Source organism: Vicugna pacos, chromosome 9 (assembly GCF_048564905.1).
Source record: "Vicugna pacos chromosome 9, VicPac4, whole genome shotgun sequence".
NCBI classification, from domain to species: Eukaryota; Metazoa; Chordata; class Mammalia; order Artiodactyla; family Camelidae; genus Vicugna; species Vicugna pacos.
Window position 1 is genome coordinate 56,694,458 of NC_132995.1, and position 19,513 is coordinate 56,713,970.

Here is a 19,513-nt window from a genome sequence, read left to right on the forward strand (position 1 = left end):
ATCACATAGGAAAAACCAACATAAGGGGAGGACTGGAAGCAGAGAACTGACTGAACCATCTTAGCAAAATAAGGGTCTTCACTAGGGTCAACTATAGATATGGAAGAGAGGGGGCAAAGTAAAGAAACAATGTAATAAGAAAGTGATACATTAGAATAAGAAAAAAGAAATAATTACAATGTACAAGCTGAAAATATAGGAAAAGAAGAATATCAAGGATAATAAAAGAAAAACTGGATTAAGATGGTCACTTAGGACAAGACACTCAGTTTGAGATATGTACATTTAAATTATAATATACGACAAATGTGAGCTACAAGTATACGAGAATATAAAGTCCAGGAGAGTAAGAATTTTTGTCCTTTTTGCCTACTGATAAATCCCCAAATAACCTGAACAATGTCTGGAAATAATGTTTTTTGAACAAACAAAGTGACAGTTTATGAGGCATTTAGGTAGAGACTGACAGGAAATAGAAATGTGAGATTGAAGAGAAGGTATCAAGAACCTTACTTTGCAGGTCTTTAGGGAAGCAGACATATTTAAAGTCTCCACCTTCTTCCAGGAAAATTCATAGAGCGTTCTGCCTGGGGTTTTGAGTATAAGCCCAAACAATAAAGTGGGCTTTTCTCTTTTCCACTGTTCCCTTTAGATGTACCTTTACAGGAACGCTCATTGGGAGGATGAGTGGCTATGGTCATATACCCTCTAGTACCATCAAAACTCCACTATTCCGGACAGATTTCATTAGCTAGACCACAGAGTTCAGGTGTGCTCCCAGGACCAGCAACATCAGCAGCACCTGGCAGTTTGTCAGAAATGTAAATTTTTAGGTTCCACCCCAGATCTACCAACTCAGAGACTGTGGGCATGGCCCAGTTATCTGCGTTTTAAGAAGTCTTCCAGGTGATTCTAATGCCCAGTAAAGCGCTAAGCACAAAATAAAGGTACTCTGACAAAACATCTACCTCACAGTCTAACATCATTCTTCATGAGATGTAGCTAAACATTTAAGACTCAATTACATCAAAAGATATTTGTCATAAAATTTAGTGTAACATCACACAGTCATAATTCATCACATAGTGACCACAGAGCAAATCCAGCCTACAATTAAAAAAAGGTTTTAAAGGCACCCACTTACTTTAATGTTTCAGCAAGAAAGAAGCTCTGCTGCACATCATCATGCGTAGGAGTAGAGGAATATACATCCTTCACCCCAGAAAATCCACCACTGACTCGGCAATACTTCTCAATAGCCTGTGAAAGAGATCAGACAAAAGAATCAATTCTACAGAATTTCAAGCTTTAAAGGACAAGTTAAGGAACCACAGTCAAAAGTTCACAGAGATCTACAAGAAAATTTAACAGTTTCAAAATAAGATTTATTATCAAATGGGAATAGTCTCATACTGGAAAAACTGACGTATCTCATTTCCTGTAGAATTTCTCTCTCTCCAAAACTAATCTTTGTAGGACATCTTGTATTTTCCTAACTTAGGAGTCAAATTTAGGCTATTCACACTGAGTTAGAGACCTGTCTGGCACAATAAAACCTCATTAATTCTGACAATTCAAGAGGGAATCAGTTTGAATTTAAAATTTTAAATGTAATTTTATCACTTCCAAGGATAAATAATAATCCAAAACATGCTAAAACTGTATTACTTAGGAGCTCTCCACAGCAATAGCAATAAGATATATTTACTGCAAACATCCTAAATGCCAGACAATGTATTGTCATAATCTTATGAGTTAAGCATTATAGGTGGTACCAACTGACAGGAAGTGCCACCCACACACCTATTACAATAATAATGACAATACTGAGAACTAATGACACTTAGGTATTCACTACATGCTGAAGGCTCTTCTAAGAGATTTACATGCATTAACATTTAAATTTCCAACAACCCTATGAGGCTGTCTTAACAGTTCTACTTTTCAGATGGAAAATTCAGGCAAAGAGTAATTGGCTCCACATTATTAACCACTATGCTCTACTGCCCAAATGGGAGCTCATATTCTTATTTTATATCTTTTTGCATCTTTGAACATGTCTGAATAAAATACACTGAATCAAATGGAATCTATTCAAAACCCTGTTTTTAATTCAAGGTAACCAAATTTCTACTTATGAAGATCTATCACATTCAGAATTAAGCCATTCGTAAAAAGTCAAAGTACATGTGGTTCTTCTCTCTACTCCACCTAATCCAGGGAGATTCTGTCGAACGAAGGTGTGGTTATTTAACTCATCAATGCTGCTGTGGCCTGCTGTTTCTAGCCTTGCTACTTACTCTTCTGGCCTTCCTCCTTTCTAGTAAGAAGCTAATTAACAGTGGAAGTGTTTATTTAATCAAACGGTTCATTTTTATATGGTTTCATTTTGATTATAGCTGGGTTTAAAAGTCTCCTTACCAAAAGGTTTGATACTTTTCTCCACCCAAATATTTTAAACATACTTTGAAACAAATGTTCCTCATGACGATCATGTGTCTTTACCACCACAGAACACTATCAGAGCAGTTTAAGGATACTATGAAAAGTAGTAGGGAGGCATGACTGATCTCTAAGCCATTTAGAGACATTTCTCCAAGGCAAGTTTTCATGCATAACATATTCAAGTTTGGAAATCTGAAGATGTAAATGGCATAGCTAAAGCTACAAAAGACAGTGAGATACCATTATTCTGCCTATACCCTGCAGCCCTCTTCTCATCATATCATACTTTTAATCTTGAATTTAAATTGTAATTATTTCAGTTCTTGTTCTTTATACTGAGTTTGTGTATCCACATAGGCTACAGAAGCAAAATTCTAACTCTGTAATTCAAATATAGACAGACATGTTTTAAAGTTTGAGCTTGTCAAACCTCTTTTTAATAGATAAGAGTAGGGCCATACTTTAAGAAAGTGCGCAGGAAAAAAGAACCTTAGGAAAAGGCTAAAATTATCCTACGGCGTTTCTCGATGAGAAGATGTGTTTCTGCCACCACTCCTTACCACCCTGCCCCACATGATTCACATGTTTCTCCTATATTCCTCTAAATGACAAGCATTAACTATCAAAGGACATTCAAAAGCCATACTCACTGCAGGGTTACTTTACCTGTTTCCCCTATATAAAATATTGCTCGACTTACGTAAGCATTAGTAAGCTACTGCTACCCAGCAGAAGTGTGTGCATGTCCTATTGCTAAAGCACTATGCCAACATTTAGGCTCTCTCTCAACTGCGACAGGCCTCTCCTGCATGGGAGGGCTTCACTAGCAGCTGTGTTCCCAATTTTGGACCCAGGTAGTTGGAGGAAAGCAGCACCAATAAATGCTGCATCTGTTCCTGTTCTATATTTGCAACCACCCTGCTTCCATTAATATTCTCTTGTCGTTAAACTCTATAAGGACCATCCATTCCTGAATGACAAATGACATATGAGTGTCCTTACCTTATTCCAAGTCTTTATCACATTATTCCTAGATTATTGCAGGGGTCTCCAAAACCTACATTTTGCAGATTATAATCAGATCCTTTTGTTATTCCCCATGAAAAACCCTTCAGTAGTTCCTCCCCCCTTTGAAAAACATTTAGTAGTCCTGTAATAGGTCCTTAAAGTTAGGGAGCTTTGGTGGGTAGGAGACAGTGAAGGAGGGGCTTTTTAGACAGGCAAAGGACTTTCTATCCCCACCTCTCGAATGAAAAACACTTGCGTAGTAACAGAGAAGTGTGTGTGTGTGTGTGCGCGCGCGTGTGTGTGTATGTGCGTGTGTGTGTTATTCTTTAAACACTGAGTATGCACATCCCTTGATCTGGTATGTGAGGCCATCTCCACATAATGGCACACAACGGCTCCAAACGTCTCTTCCTCTGGATGTCACTGTAAAATCTTCTTTTACATAAACTGGTCTACATTCTGCCCTAAAACACATTTTGCACATTCTTGTCTGAGCAATTTACTAACATTACTTATCTCACCTGGAATGTCCTCATTCTACCTAGACTGCAAGTTTAAACTAAACAATCTGAATATCCATCATAATTAGTATACCTCAGAGAATAAAATATCCCCTCACTCCCAGAGATAAGCTATACTTTCATGAAAATTCTAATGATTTTCTTCCTCCCAGGTACTGCTAACCATGGGGTTCTCTGAAAGACTAGCATTTTATGAGTAAACCATTTGCTTCCTTTACTTACAAACCATTAAAGCTCCTCATTTCAAATACATGTGTACACATACATATGTGCGCATGTGTGCTAGGATGGTTCTTTTCATCTTTCAATCTAGAATAATTTTAACAATTCACTAGTCCTTCTGATGGTGATCCACTAAGGAATTGCTCTGAATACAAGCTGAAGTAACGGGGGTACCTATCCAGGCTGTGAACCTGGGCAGTTTTACAATGATTTATTTTTCTCTCCAGAAGTTCAGCATTAATAAGCAAGTATAGAAATTCTATAACCATGGTGGAAAATTGCCATTTAAATTACTCCTTACGTTATTCAGTAAGAATGAGTGAATAACAGTAGGAAAATAGTTCTAACAGAGAACTAAACTGGATTCTAAGGTTTACCTCTACTTCTTAAGAAACCTACACCGACTGAGTTTTTCCATTAAGTAAGTGAAAGTAGCCCAACAGTTACTGAACTTGAGGTAAGACGGATGAGGATACACAGCACTACAGGAGGCTTAATTTAACACTCTTGCACATAAAATGAAATAGTGGCTTATTTACCAGTGCTGCTTCCCAGCCCCACTCCCTATATCTTGGATCGTGAGTGAATCGCCATAGGTACCAATAGGTTTCAATTACTTCTGGACGGAGGATGTAATACTTCTCAGCCTGCCGGACTGCCACGGCCTCGACTGCACCATCAAACTTGAATGATTCAGGACCCAGCTTTAAAGCTGTAACATGACAAAAGAAATAAATGAGCACAATAAACCATTTGTGTTTGTTTGGCAGAGATTTTTCTTCCCCTGAAAGAATGCAGTATGAAGTAAAGTTATTTCTGTTGTTTGTTTTATTTTTGTTGTTGCTGTTTTGCAAAATCAGTGAATTCAAAAGATCTACATTTGATTTTCTTACAAATATTCCCATTATTCTCACATGAAATATTTCTCATAAATACTGCACATCAACATACTGTTAAATCTAACTAAACCAACTAGGGTCTAGTAATCCTTCGGAAACAAATTCAAAGCTAGACATAAGCACATTACACACTCTGTTTTATTCCAAAATAAAATGAGACAGATTACTGTGCAGAATTACTTTTTAAAAAGTGAAGACAATTTAAAAATCGTTTTAAATAACACACATATAAAAGAAAACATTTTAGAGCTCAGATCTTGAATTAGATTTAGTTGTAAATTGTATTCCTTTAAAGCATACTATAGTATGTACGAAACAGTGTATTTTAAAACTTAAACCAGTTTTAAAAATCATCTCTCTTCTTCTACAGCCTCTGTATATACAGTTAGGAAGAGATTCAAATTGCCAATTACTAAGAATTTATCAGTTTGAATAAATACCTGAAACCAACACAATACTGTAAATCAACTATAGCTAAATAAGAAAAAAATTTAATTAAAAAAAATCATTACACATATATTTCAACATTACATAATATTCCTTAAAATGATATGATTTCCATTCAGGCTGGACTACAGTATCACATGAAAGGCTTTTTAAGAACCCCTTTCTAATCACACCCGGCACTCTAAACCTGGACAGGATAAAATCATCTTCCATTGGGATGCTGGAGTCACACTCAATTATCACTCTCATCTGCCATCTTTCTTTTTACTAGCTTGTACCAGTGGCAAATACTTTTAAGGTCACTCACCTTTTCTGAGAAGTGCTGGACACTTTTATATTTTCTCATAAAAGGCAGCACAAGAATTATACCATAAATAAAATTATGCTACAGTTGTCAGCATGACAAGTGTTGCTGTGGCCAATTTCAGCATTACAAGGGTGTCACCATAAACTACAAATAACCACAGTTCAAAGAAGGTGAAAACACAGTCTTTCTTACCACACCCTACTCACAAAAAACTCCCCTACAAAACCAGAAACACTGTAGTGATGCTAGACAGTACCATTAGAAGCAAAACATGCCATCCAAAGAGTTAATAACCATAATTTGCTTCCTGCTAAGTCTCGGAAAACTAAAGCAGAACTTACGCAGGGGTTTTTAACCGTGAACTATATGGTAGGCTTTGGAAGAGAGAGATAATGTTGTATTCAAGAAGCCTCCAAATTTGTATGCAAAACTTCATGTGTGCTCATAAAGCTCTGACCACCTCCTCAATAGGATTTGAGGTTAGGACTAACCAAGAAATTACCGGTATTTTGTAAGAATACTTCTATCCAGCTTACTGACAAGGTCTGATATGTGATCAAATCTTATTTGGCATTTAATAAATGTTTTTAAGTGGTAAGTCAAACATCATAAGCACCGAGATCATGATAATCCAGTAAATAGCAGGATATGTCATTTTGTCTGGATTTCTTGTTATTCTTTTCTCAAAGACTGATTAAGTGACCACATAGAGTTTTCAAATGTTAACCTTAAGGCTAACTTTAAATTAGATACTAACTTCTATAATTATAATGATATTATCACCTGAATTGAAGTAGAAATTTGTTGCATGAACTAATATTTTAAATTTCTCACTAAAACTTTTATTTCACTATTGGTCATTCATAACGTCACAAATAAAACATACCAGAAAGATAACATATTTGTTCTATGAGGAGTTGGTGAGTAAAAATGTACAAGCCTAATATCATATCCATTACTTTGGCCAAATCACTGGTTTCATGTTCCTGAGGGCATTATTTCTTAGGTGTTCTTTTGTTTAAGAAATGTTGTAAAAAAATAATTTCATAACATTCTACCTTGCACTTAATTTCTATTCTCTATCTTAAATTTCCCATTTATACTTGCTATATCATTTCTAAAAGGAAAATAACTAATCTAACAAGTAAAAATTGGGTCAAAACCATAAATAACTTAGTGCCCAGGCAAAAAGAACTTGAGAAGATGCAAAAATCATATACTGTAGGTAAAGGAAAGAGACATGCACAAATTAAAAAAAATTAAAGTAAAACATCAGATGTAATAAAAGTCAACTGTACGCCAATAAAAGATAATTCAAAGGCACAGATTAGTTTGTAAAATCATGGGAAAATAAAATTCATACAAGTCCTCCAAGATAGGCATCATCAAAGGGTCTTTTTAAAGGTACGAACAACTTAAAAATTATTGGTGAATTTACTGACAAACTACTAGTTATCTAGTTACCAATTATACATTCAATTTAACTGGTATCTTTTGGTTATCCTTATTCTCACAAGAGGAGAGGCAAGGCATGTAACCTAAATCAATTCTGTAACTGATTTTAAGAAGCTGAAATAAATGGCTAAAATGGATTCTTCCATATTAAAATAAATTATGTTATCCCATGTATTCCTAAAAGTCCTACCTATCGTCTTTAAAACAACTTCTTCAAAATCTTTATTAACAAAACCAGCAGAACTCAGAATAATAATTTTAAAAAAGATGCAGGAACACATTTTCAGAATTAAAACTCAAGTTCTTGAGAAGATGATTTACTTTATTAAATTATTTTGAAGTGAAAAATGCCTATATATTTCTCTTCTAATTCCTGGATATATTTTTAACTTTTTAGAAATTATTTTAGACTAACTAATTAACATTATTAATATTCTTACCAGTTCTGTCATATGACTCATGACATGTACGTGCAATTTCCGCTCCGAGCTCTAAATAATGTCCAGCTTTATCCATTCTGGAACCATCTGCTCCCAGGACAAACATTCCCCCAGCAAAGCAGGCCAAATGCCCCATCTTCTTTTCTAAGTGCCCATTCTTCCATTCTCCAATAAAGGTAAGACCTCCACGGGACTTCTTAATAAGATGCTTTTCTATAGCCTACGAGAAAGAGTAGACACTCAAAATTTAAGAGGCAAAGTGCTAGTATTCAAACTTACTACATGCTTTTGGCTAACACAAAACCTTGGTAATATGACATTCCACAAAGCAGTAACCTTCCCAAACTGGAAGACAATTTACCATAATTAAGTTTGGGAGTAAACTATCAAGTTACACATCATCTTGAACAAATACCCCAATCATCACTATAACAAGACAAGGTGGGAGAGAGGAGGCTGGCCTAAAGATTACCTTTCAATATAATAGTACCCATATTACAGGTTTTTTCTTCTTGATCTAAATGACATTCATAATAATCAGTCAATTGGAATAACACGTTGTAACTCAAAGGCTCTGCCGACTTATTTCTATTTCATACAACAAAAAATGAATAGAAAGAATAATACATAAGTTAATCAGAAAATAGGATTTTAATAGTAAAAATGGTTCCTTTTTCATGTAACTATACATCTTGTCAAAGTATTTTAAAAAGGCACATTAGGTGAGAAACCTTGTATGTTCTAAAACTTATAAAAATATTTGAGAGTTCAAATTTAACTCCTTAGTCCCTTACTTCACAAACTTAGGCATTTGTTTTGGATGCTGTGCCTGGTTAAGAAGAGCCACATAATAATGTCAATTTTATCCATCCTCCTAAAATGGCAATTTTACTTCTGCAATGTTAACTTTACTTAAGGGAGCGGGAATGGCAAGAGAAACTTGAATATAACACAATGTAGAGTCCAATAATCATATTTAATTTTAAAAATGAAAAACTTGTTCCTCTGGACCATGTTCTCAAACTTTGCTGAGGGGGCTAAAGATTAATTCTCTACCTTTAGAGGTATTTCTTTGTAAAAATATAAGGAATTGCATTAATTCAGTTCTCTTTGGTAGAAATTATTATAAATGGCTAAGACTATACTTTTCTGACAATAAAAAGGAATAAGACTCAACTGACATTTTTATTGCAGGTTGTTGTCTAGCAAGCTCAATAACAACCAGCTTTGGAAAAACTTAGCCTATACGCTTCACAACGTTTGTTTTATAGAACTATAAGGACTAAGCCTTATTCATCATCTTATAGTCCACAAAGCACATATATGTAGTATGCATTTAACAAATGTTCAATTAATAGGTCATTTTAAATAAACAGGACTTTTAAAATAATTTCTAGGGTTAAAGTTTAATAACAAAGTAAAACTCCAAATTTTCAAAATGTAGATCTTCCTAAAGCATTTTAGAAGTCATGCTAAAACAGAGATTCTTGATTACACATCAATTTAGTTCAGTTTCTTAGTCAACACAATCCTTCAATCCCTACTGAAAGCCTACGATGGGAAAAACACTGTATGTCACATATCACTTCAACGCCTGTATGTTTTTATAAACAACTATAGGGATTAGTTCCCTAAAAAGGATGTAAATGGGCCAATAAGATCCTTGGTTTAACTTAGAGACAAAACAACAACTATAACTCCAATTACTAATCACTGACTAGAGTCAGAATGGTGGTGTTACATACAAAACACATAACTTTTAGGAGTGATTAAATTATTACAGGGACGTGGGTTTCTACCAGACCAGAAAACAAATAATTTGTGAAGTGATTAACATACTTTTCTATTTCACAGTTTTCACTTGGAAATATCACATATAAATGTTTCCAAGAAAGAAACTTGTTCCAATTTTAAACTGTCACAACACTGTGGTACAAGGTTATATAAATATAAAGCAATAAAGAATGCTGGTTAATAAGTGGTGAAGACTTTGAAGCTAGACTCCTCAGTTCCAGACTCTAGCACTAACTAAGCTACGTGACTTGCAACAAGCTCCTTAACTTCTCTGTTCCTTAAGGTCCTCATGTGTAAAATGGTAGAGAAGATTAAGTGATTTCACGTATGTATGTAAAGGGGTCAGAACAGTGCCTGGCATATGCCAAGTACCATAAAAGTGTTTTGACCTTTCTATTTACCCATAAAGTTCTCAACGTGTAGATTTAATGGGTCATTTGAAAAAGGAGATGTCTATGGAAATGTATGTGAAGTCAGGAGTTTTTCCAGTCTCTGAAGGCAACAACCACAAGTAATTAAATTTTCATACATAAATATGCTACACTAAATTCCTTATCAATTTCTTTAAAGTGAAGTGCCATTATAAAGGAAAACTTTGTATGATTATGTTATTAAAATACTAACAAACTCTAAGTGAATATATACAGTAAAATGTTCATCTTTATCAAATACATTATATATTCAATATATTAAGTAGGTAAATGTTCTGTAATAATTACCTCAATAGCATCATCATACATTTTCCTGGCCTCATGGTCTGTTTTATCTGACATCAACCATGCTTTCAGTAAGTATTCATAAAAACTGTCTCCCAGCCCGCCAACTGATGTATGATCTACAACAAAAAAGAAAAGAGAAGGATGGAAGTGGAGGAAAGATAAGACAGAAGACAAAAAACAATGTTCTTCAATTACAGTGACTGCACTATAGGTCAATAATTTAAACATTGTATTGATAGCCCTATTTCTAACACATTTCAACTTTAGTCCATTAGGAGTACACCATAACCACTCTCCTCCATGTATGTATCCAGTTTTCTAGAAAATCTTTTTCTGCTGCATGTAGTACTTCATTAGTAGTCTTTTCATCAGTTACAGTTTGTACATTGTCATACATCCAAACTTTTCCAGAATTAAAAGCAAACATTTTAATGTATTAAAGGCTTTAACTATGTAAGCTGTGCAAGTAAATATCAGATATGCTTCAATCTGATGTTAACCAAGAGCTCATTTTCCAGTAGGAAGGTTAATGGTGATTTCTGTGGCACGTGCAATAAATTAAAATAAATCTACCCAAGGAGCCCAAGAATTCCTTTGCAATCCCTTGCATAACATAATAAGCTGTTGAAATGAGACTCCTGATTACTACTTCACAAGCTATTACTACATATCTGTTTGTCCTACGTATTATCTATCTCATCTATAGTTTTAACCCCATCCAATTTAGCACTATAACCCAAGGCAACTATACTCTTATTCTCTTACGTTTTATAAACCCTGCCCCACATCCTTGAATTTTGTTTCAAAATTCACACCCTTCCTACTTGAGAAGAAAAATATCACATTTCTTACAACCCTTCAATCACTCATATAGAACTATCGTTGGTTTTCCAAATTAATGAAAAAATATGGTCTAATTGGTGGGTTATGGGAACAACTGGCTATCTGTCTGGAGAAAAATGCGTATTAATATTTATATCTTTAGCTAATAAAAATAAATCTGTAGTGGATTAATGACTTAAAAGTAAACACAAAACCGTAAGTATACCAGAAGAAAATACAAAAATAATCTGCTCTTCCTAAGCAGATGATCTTCTTAAGCACGACACAAAATGAAGGTGCCATAAAGAAAAAGATTTAGTGTCATATAATAGTACAAGATACCGTAAGTGAATCTGTAAGAAAAGAATAGAATGAAAGAAGATACCTGCAACATACGTAACGGAAATGAGGGGTAATGCCCCCGACAAAGAATTCTGATGGCTAAATAAGGAAGACATACAAGGCACGTACAAGTAACAAACAAACAACATAAGAAAGCTCAACTCTACCAGTGATCAGAGAAAAGGAAATTAAAACGAGATTCCATTTTTATCTCTTTAAATTGGCAAATACTGTAAAAGACTGTTAACAGCCAATCTTTTTTTTTAACTTGAGGTAGAGTCGATATACGATATTATATAAGTTTCAGGTATAAAACATAGTGATTCACAATTTTTAAAGGTTATCTGTATTATACAATATATCCTTGTACCTTCTTTGTTACACATAGTTAGTTTGTACCATTTAATCTGCTAATAAAAGCCAATCTTGATAAAGTTATAGTTCCTAGTTGCTGCAACTGGAGGGCAATTTTGTAGTAGTTATCATAATTTAATCTAGATTTTCTAGTTCTGGAATTATCCTATGACAATACTTGCACAAACACACAAGTATAGACGTAAAAGAAAAGTTCACCCCAATACTATTACATTAGTAACAAAATAACCTCAAATGTCTAGGTAATTGGCTACAAAAACTACACTATAAACATACTATGCAATCATTAAAGAGAACCAGGTGAGTCTATAATCTGATAAACTGAAGGCTATCTATTCCATGCTGCTGGGAGTGGAGGGGGGAGCAAGTTTCAGAATAATATAGTTTTGATATCACTAAAAATTTGTATGTTTAAAGAATATTGTTGCAGACATAGAAAAGGTTTGAAAAAACAAGAGTCCTTCAATTTTTACTTTATGTAAAACTACTGGAATACATGTAACATGAAATTACGTTACCTTTTGTTGTAGAAAGTAATAACTGGGAGAAAAGTGCCATCATTCATTTTAAACAATATGTATAATACTCTAATAAATTCACGTGTACCTTAAATAGCCTGCATTTTGAATGCTTTTTCCCATTTTTTCTTTAATCATAAATATACATTTCAACGAATCTTTACATATTTTGTGGACTGTGTGTATATACCCACAAAACCACTAGATAGATACAGAGCGCTTCCAGCAACCCAAAAGTGTTCCTCATGTGACCCTTACAACCAATATCCAAACCTCCAAAGACAACGATTTTTCTAACTTCTAACACCATACATTTGTTTTACCAAGTTCAAATAAAATGGCAAGTTACTTTTAATTATGATGTTAGCTTAACGATCTTCTTTGTTTTCCATCTAAATATCTAGAAAAAGAACACCTCTGCTTTATGTAGGCTTCCTGAGTCTCTAACATTGATGAATGTCAGAGAAGAGGCTTAGAGGAATAAAAGATAGAGTTACAATATGATTCCTTATTCTAAGCTTTCAGACTGTATGAGAAAATCACAATTAAATTTCTAATAGCTTCAACACTCATCAGACTTAACATTTAAGAATTTTATAGCTAGTAATACACGATGATGGGTTTAGAGGGTAAGTTATACTTAGATGCTAAATTAATTCTAACAGATTTAAACATTTTATACTTACAAAAAATCATAAAAGATAACACATACTTGTAAAATATTAAAACTGTATGGAATACACCAGGAAAAGTCCTCATTACTCAATGGGCATTTGGGACAGAGAAAGATTAGGGATGCCTTCTGAACATGCTATTTGGTAATGAACAAGAAGACAGTGATCTTGTACTTGGAGAGCAGCTATTTTTCTTCATTTTTCAGTTTTATTAGGTAGAATTGAATTGTTACAATTTGACTGCATACATACTATATATTGCATGTAAATACATATATCCAATATAATGCATTTTTTTAGTTTACATTTATGTACTGATCATTGTTTCTAAGAACAGTTTAGAGCTTAAGCTTTTTAAACTTATATAGTTATCAAAGGAATAAAGACAACCACAAAGTAAGAATTGACAGAATGTAGTAATCCAATCATAAAAGACAATCAGATGTGTTTACACATATTCAAGAAATCAATCATCTAAGTTATAAATAATAAGTAGTTCATTTGAACCTTTTTTCTTTTTTTTAGATTCCACATATAAGTGATAATCATAGCATTTTTCTTTCTCTTTCTGGCTCACTTCACTTAGAATGACGATCTCCTTGTCCATCTATGTTGCTGAGAGCAGCTATTTTAAAATTACTGTATCAAAACAACTATGACAAAATACCCGTATCAATACTGCTACCTCAATATTGCGGTTACGTCAAATGTCTTGACTCACTCAGTGAATGATACCATTAGAAACTTACCAGCTGCCTAGTCTTTTCTTAGACTTCATCAATTACTTGAAATCATATCATATTTTTGTTGTCCTAACATTTTTAACCATGACTTTCTTGTATAGCTTTTCTTTTATTCTCCCCAGATAATCTAGTTGCCTTTCTATTGTCTCCCACCCTTTGTTTTAAGCACAGTACAATATTTGGCTTTGGTGAAGAGAGGATATTCTCTTTTACGTTTTAATTGTTTGGTTAAAAGGGCATTTCTGTCTACTGTATTAACCTCCTGGGTTTACACTAGTATCTGAATGCTTTTTAAAGTATCTAATGACCTGCAGCTAATTTTCATTCTTTCATTTTATCTATCTATAACTCTGTGTGTGTGTGTGTGTGTGTGTGTGTGGCACATATATATATATAAACACATATTTATTTACATATATAATATACAGTCTATTGGGAGAGCATGGATAATTGAAACTCTGGACAATCCCAAACTTTTATTTTACCTTCTTCTTGACTCAAACTTTTCTCAAGTGTCACTCCCCTTTCTTTGTGCTATGTGACATTTAAAAGTAGTAAAAAGAGACAAGAAATAGCAGGAAGAAGTAGGGGAAATAGGAAGACAGATATTCAAATGCTTCTTTTCACTGAGGGCTTGAATTTTGCATCTGAAACACTGGTAGGACTTTGTGGAAAATCACAGATGAGCCAGTTTCCCATCATTCTTGAAGACTGGGACTGAAGGTCAAATATTTAAAGTTGGTTATTGGTCATTCTTATATGTCTACAGTCCATTGGACCAGGAATACTTTGGAGTTGCTAACTGGAAAGTAGACATTTAGAAGATATTTTCAGCAGAAGAAGAGAATGAGCAATATACCTTATAACTCAGCCATTTTATTCTAATCTTGTCTTCTCTAACAATAGCTCCCTGCTACATGCTCTTAAAATACAAGTGCTAATATTATGAAAAGTGAATTACATGGAAAGCAATCTAATCTTTTCTAAGAGTGCTAAAAATACCAATCTGCAACCAAGAATGTTTAAACTTTCTTCCCTTTGCCTAGGATGCTAGGCAAAGACGAGATTTCAGAGAATACCCCAAGGTCTGAGCATGAGTGAAGCCTTTAGCTTACAGGAGTAAAGATCTTCAGACAAGGACATTCAAAGTGAACGCCTTATCATTACACTTCGTACCGCGTCTTTAGATGCACAAATCATTATTGTCCATGTCAATTCTCTTGAAGTGGCTGGTGATGGAAGGGTTTTTTTTTTTTTAATGAGGAAACTGAGGCATAAGAGATTGTATTCCTAGACTTAGAACCTAGTGTTAGGTCTCATCTTTTTTTTTCAATCATTTTTGTTTCCCAGCCTTTCAGTCATGTTACTTGTACTTACTACTGAGTCACCCCCATCCCTCATATTTCCCTAGAGGGATTCCTCCCACTCAGGTTATTATCTAAACATACTGTACAGTAACACCTTGAGACTTCTCTTTCCTTGCTTTCTGAGTTAGACCCATTATTTTCTCAATCTTATGTCTCAGTTTACACCTGTCTTACTGAATCACATAATTTCCCAAGAAAGACTATATGGGATGTGACCGTACTGTCTGAGAATGTCTTTACTATAAGCTCTACTCTTTATTTTATTTTGTATAGATATCAAATTCAAGATTGGAAATTATTTTCTTTCAGAGCTTCTGGAAGGCACTTCTCCAATGTCCTATAACATCAAGTACACTGGTGAGAAATCTGGTGTTATTTTATAGCCTCAGTGTGTTCTCAATTCCCCTACTCACACTCAACTCACCTTTCCAAGCTTTAAAATCTTAATTTCGACATTGGTTAAATTTTTTTTCTACATTCATTGTGTTGGGCACTTTTCAAACTAAAGATTAGTATCTTTCAGCTCTGCAAAATTTCTCTTCTATTATTTCTTTGATTATTTTGTCTACTTCACTTGCTCAATTCTCTCTTCTAAAACTTATTAGTTGTAAATTGGACCTCTTGGACTGATTTTCTTTCAAAATTGATTCTCATATTTAATCTCTTAGTCTTCTTCCTCTGTATTCTGGAAATTTTTTAAAAATCAATTTTATCCATTGGTCCTTTCACTGAAGTTTTAAATACTTTACATCTCTGAGCTCTCACCTATTACCTAATTGTTTCTTTTTTTTTTAATAGTATCCTATTCCTATTTTATGAATATATTATCTCAAAGTTCTTTGAATAAAACAGGATGAAAAATGTTTATTTATTGACTTGCCTCAGTCTCTTCTAGGATCTCCTTTTTGACTTTAAATGTGCTTTACTCTGAAATTAACATGTATAGAGAAAAGCATTAAAACATATATGTTATGCTTATTTATGCTTATTATAGAGAACATATAATCTCTGTATAACATATAAACATTTGTATAATCTCTGCTTAGAATAATGCCAGTACCCCAAAAGTCTTTCATGTACCCCTTCTCAATCACAACTACCAATCCCCAAAAGGTAACCAGTACCTTTATTTTTTAGGTAATCATTTTGATTTTTTTTATATAGGTATCACCTAATTCCTTCTCTCAATCATTATTGCTTTGTTTTTCCTACTGGCATATTCAACAGATGGCACCATTCATTCTCCTGTGTCTGGATTCTGTATTGCAACACTTTGTAAGATTCAAGCATATTGCTGTACACAGCTATATATCATTTACATGCACTGCTATATGATATCCCATCATATCAATCAACTATTATTTATTTATCCATGTTTAAGTCTGAAGTGCTGGGTAGCTAGTGTGGGTTTCCTCCACTTACCAGCAAGTGTTCCTCCACTGAGTAGACCTGCTTGTCACTAGGTCTCCCTCCTGAGTGGGAATTCTGACTAGATGCTTTCTGTGTAGGCCACACTGAGGAAAGGTGGGCTAACTGGCAGGCTTTGCTTTACAGTCAGGAATAGGGTGTGTATTGTGAAACTGCAGATCAGCTCAAATTTTAGAATGAAAAGAGGCTTTATTCTGGGGTATCAACATTCATATGAAAAGTCTTACCTTTCCTCAATGAAATCATTCAGTTTTTTAAAAAAGAGCTTCGTAGTTATGCCTACTGGTAAACGCCAGGAGTGACGTGGTGACTAAGAATTTCAGGTGGAGCCCATGTTCCCTATAACGACCTTGAATAAATACCTGCTTTTAGCTCTATTTTTCAGTTATGTATTCAATTACTTCTTCGTATTGTTTATGAACCCAAAATCTCTCTGGGATTGCATCCATTGCCTTTTCTCTAGTCCTTTATAGTACATTCTAGGTGGTACCTCTCTTAGTTCTAGTCACCCACTCTCAGCTGCAAATTTGTTGAAATATCTTGTCCATTATGATCTCCCACTTGCCTCCAATTTTTTTTTTTTACTATTATGTGTTTATTCCCATCTATATTTCTGTACCTTCATTTCACTGTGGATGGCTAGCCATAGTGGTAAAGTTATATAATTTAATCTTCTACCATAAGGCAGAAATCCTAATAAAACTTTCTCAAGTTGACTTCTTGATAATGGATAACTCTGCAATTACTTAATGTTATATGTGTTTGACTTATCCCCCCATCTCCTGGATCTGCTCCCACTGTTCATTCTATCACAAACTAAAACTAAAACACGCGGGAGCTTAGGGAATCTGTTTACTCCAGTATTTGCTGATGGTGTAGAACTAGTAAGCTTGTAACCACCATGTTATTCAAGATGATTCTACCTGTTATATAGAAAAACTTAAAAAAAAATTTTTTTGTTGAGTTATAGTCAGTTTACAATGTTGTGTCAATTTCTGGTGTATAGCACAATTCTTCAGTCATACATGAACATACATATATTCATTTTCATACTCTTTTTCACCATGAGCTACTACAAGACATTGAATATATTTCCCTGTGCTGTACAGTATAAACTTGTTTATCTATTTCATAGAAAAGCTTTTTAAAAACTGTAACAGTTATATAATGACTCTTGTCAAGACAATCTTTTAACTTCATGCAAAATCCCACCTCCTTCCTGAAACATATACCAACAATAAATGACAAAATATTTATTAAAAAGCACAGCCATACTTGGAAAAAAAAACCGTAGTAGGTGAGAAATATAAAGAAACTCAGAGTGTTAAAAGTAGAAGTTTCTATTTCTTGAAAGTGAAGTAAATAAAGACATCTACAAGTTTATTTACTTCCTCTAAGGTAATGGGGTTCAAAGCAAGCACTGGTGGTGGGGACTCTGGGTACAGAATGAATTACCTAGACCAGCAGGAGGAAGCAGAAACAGCCGCACAATTGAAACTGGGATAAACTGCTATATATTTTGGGAATCAGATGTGTAATAGTCTCAGGAAGGCTGAGATTCCAGTATAAAAAAGGCAAAGTTCTGAACTGATGAGCCAGTGAAGGTATTAATAAAACTGCCAGAAATGAAAGAGCAAGTGAGAGTGGAAAGAAAAATACACACACTGTGAAGTTCTGGCTCAAGATAAGCTTGCAAATGAAAATCCCTATGCACAATAGGAAAATTAGTCACGAAAGAACTGCTAACAAATTCAAGTTTACAAATAGGAGAATTCACTATTCCAAAGAAAAGCATATAACGGAGTAAACTCTAAAAACAAGTTTAAAATTAGTATATTTAAAAAGTGTAATAAGAGAGAAAATAAATGTATAAAGCCAAAACTAATACAATTACACTGAAAAATTGGCAAATACAGCAGAAGGTTTTAATACAACCTACTTGACAACTGATAGATCAATAAGAAAATAAAATAAATAATGAACCTTAAAGTAGTTTTGTTAATGTGCTAAGAAGTTTGAGTTACCTTAAAGGAAATGAGACTCTGCTAAACTGTGAGCAACTTGACAATATTCATATTATTGGCTTAAGCTTCCTCCTATATCTTATAGCACCAGCATCTTATAGTATCTTATAGTAATGTGTGCTCAATAAGTCATTATTAAATGAAGGGCTAAATTTCCATTTTCAAGTGTGAATAGCATTTCACAATTATAATAACTTGTGTTTAAGGTTATCTTTTCTTTTTTTAATGAACAAGATCACATTTTTAATAAAATGAATCCATTTTCATACTCTTTTACTCTTTTCAGTTTAGGGAAACAAATAATCAGGGGATGAAGAGCAATACCTAGCATAACACCTACTACTTAATAAGTTCAACAAAAAAAGAAGATGAGCATATTAAATACCCAAAATACTCACTCTTTTAAGTTTTAATAAAATTTCCAAACATTTTAAAAATTTTCCTAATTCCCCCAATATGGAGATGTCTCTAATTGTAGTATATTCAATGTTTACATGCAACATACATTGGAAAGATTAAAAAAAAACCTTATACTATCTCATCAATGTGGATTATCAGAAGAATGTACAAAAATCTTGATACTAAGATTTCCTTTTTGGAGTTTCAGCATCTCCTGTAAACATATCATTGTGCCTAGGGCTTTTTAATTTTCTCACAGCTCAATGTCCAGATAAAATATTTCAAACTACTCAGTTGACTGTAGTGGTAAGAATGTATGCTGTAAAAATACCCAAATATCCAATTTCATTCCTCTCCTCTCTCTTAAAAGAGTCTGAACTTATTGCTGCTTCTTTCTCATTAAGTATTTGCTTCCTAATCTTCTGCATTTTTCTGGTTGTACCCTACAGCAGAGCCAGACCAAAATGACAACACTACACTTTAACAATCTTTTCTTAGTCCCAACACATCAAATAAATTTTAAGTGTGTGATAAGATGATTAGATCATGCCAAGAGCATCGTGG

General features: G+C 33.9%; 1 protein-coding gene across 3 annotated transcripts in view; it reads right to left on the reverse strand.

The window, feature by feature from the left end:
* The window catches only part of MAN1A2 (mannosidase alpha class 1A member 2), a 161,620-nt gene that overhangs the window by 39,729 nt on the left and 102,378 nt on the right, over positions 1–19,513 (reverse strand). For 2 of the 3 annotated variants that reach the window (XM_072967920.1, XM_072967918.1), the window contains exons 9-12: positions 10,258–10,373; positions 7,745–7,964; positions 4,736–4,908; positions 1,145–1,260 (exon numbers count right to left, since the gene is read on the reverse strand). In XM_072967920.1, coding sequence (XP_072824021.1) covers positions 1,145–1,260; positions 4,736–4,908; positions 7,745–7,964; positions 10,258–10,373 — 625 coding nt within the window. The remainder of the gene's footprint in view (positions 1–1,144; positions 1,261–4,735; positions 4,909–7,744; positions 7,965–10,257; positions 10,374–19,513) is intronic. The other variant, XM_072967919.1, reaches the window with a different exon arrangement.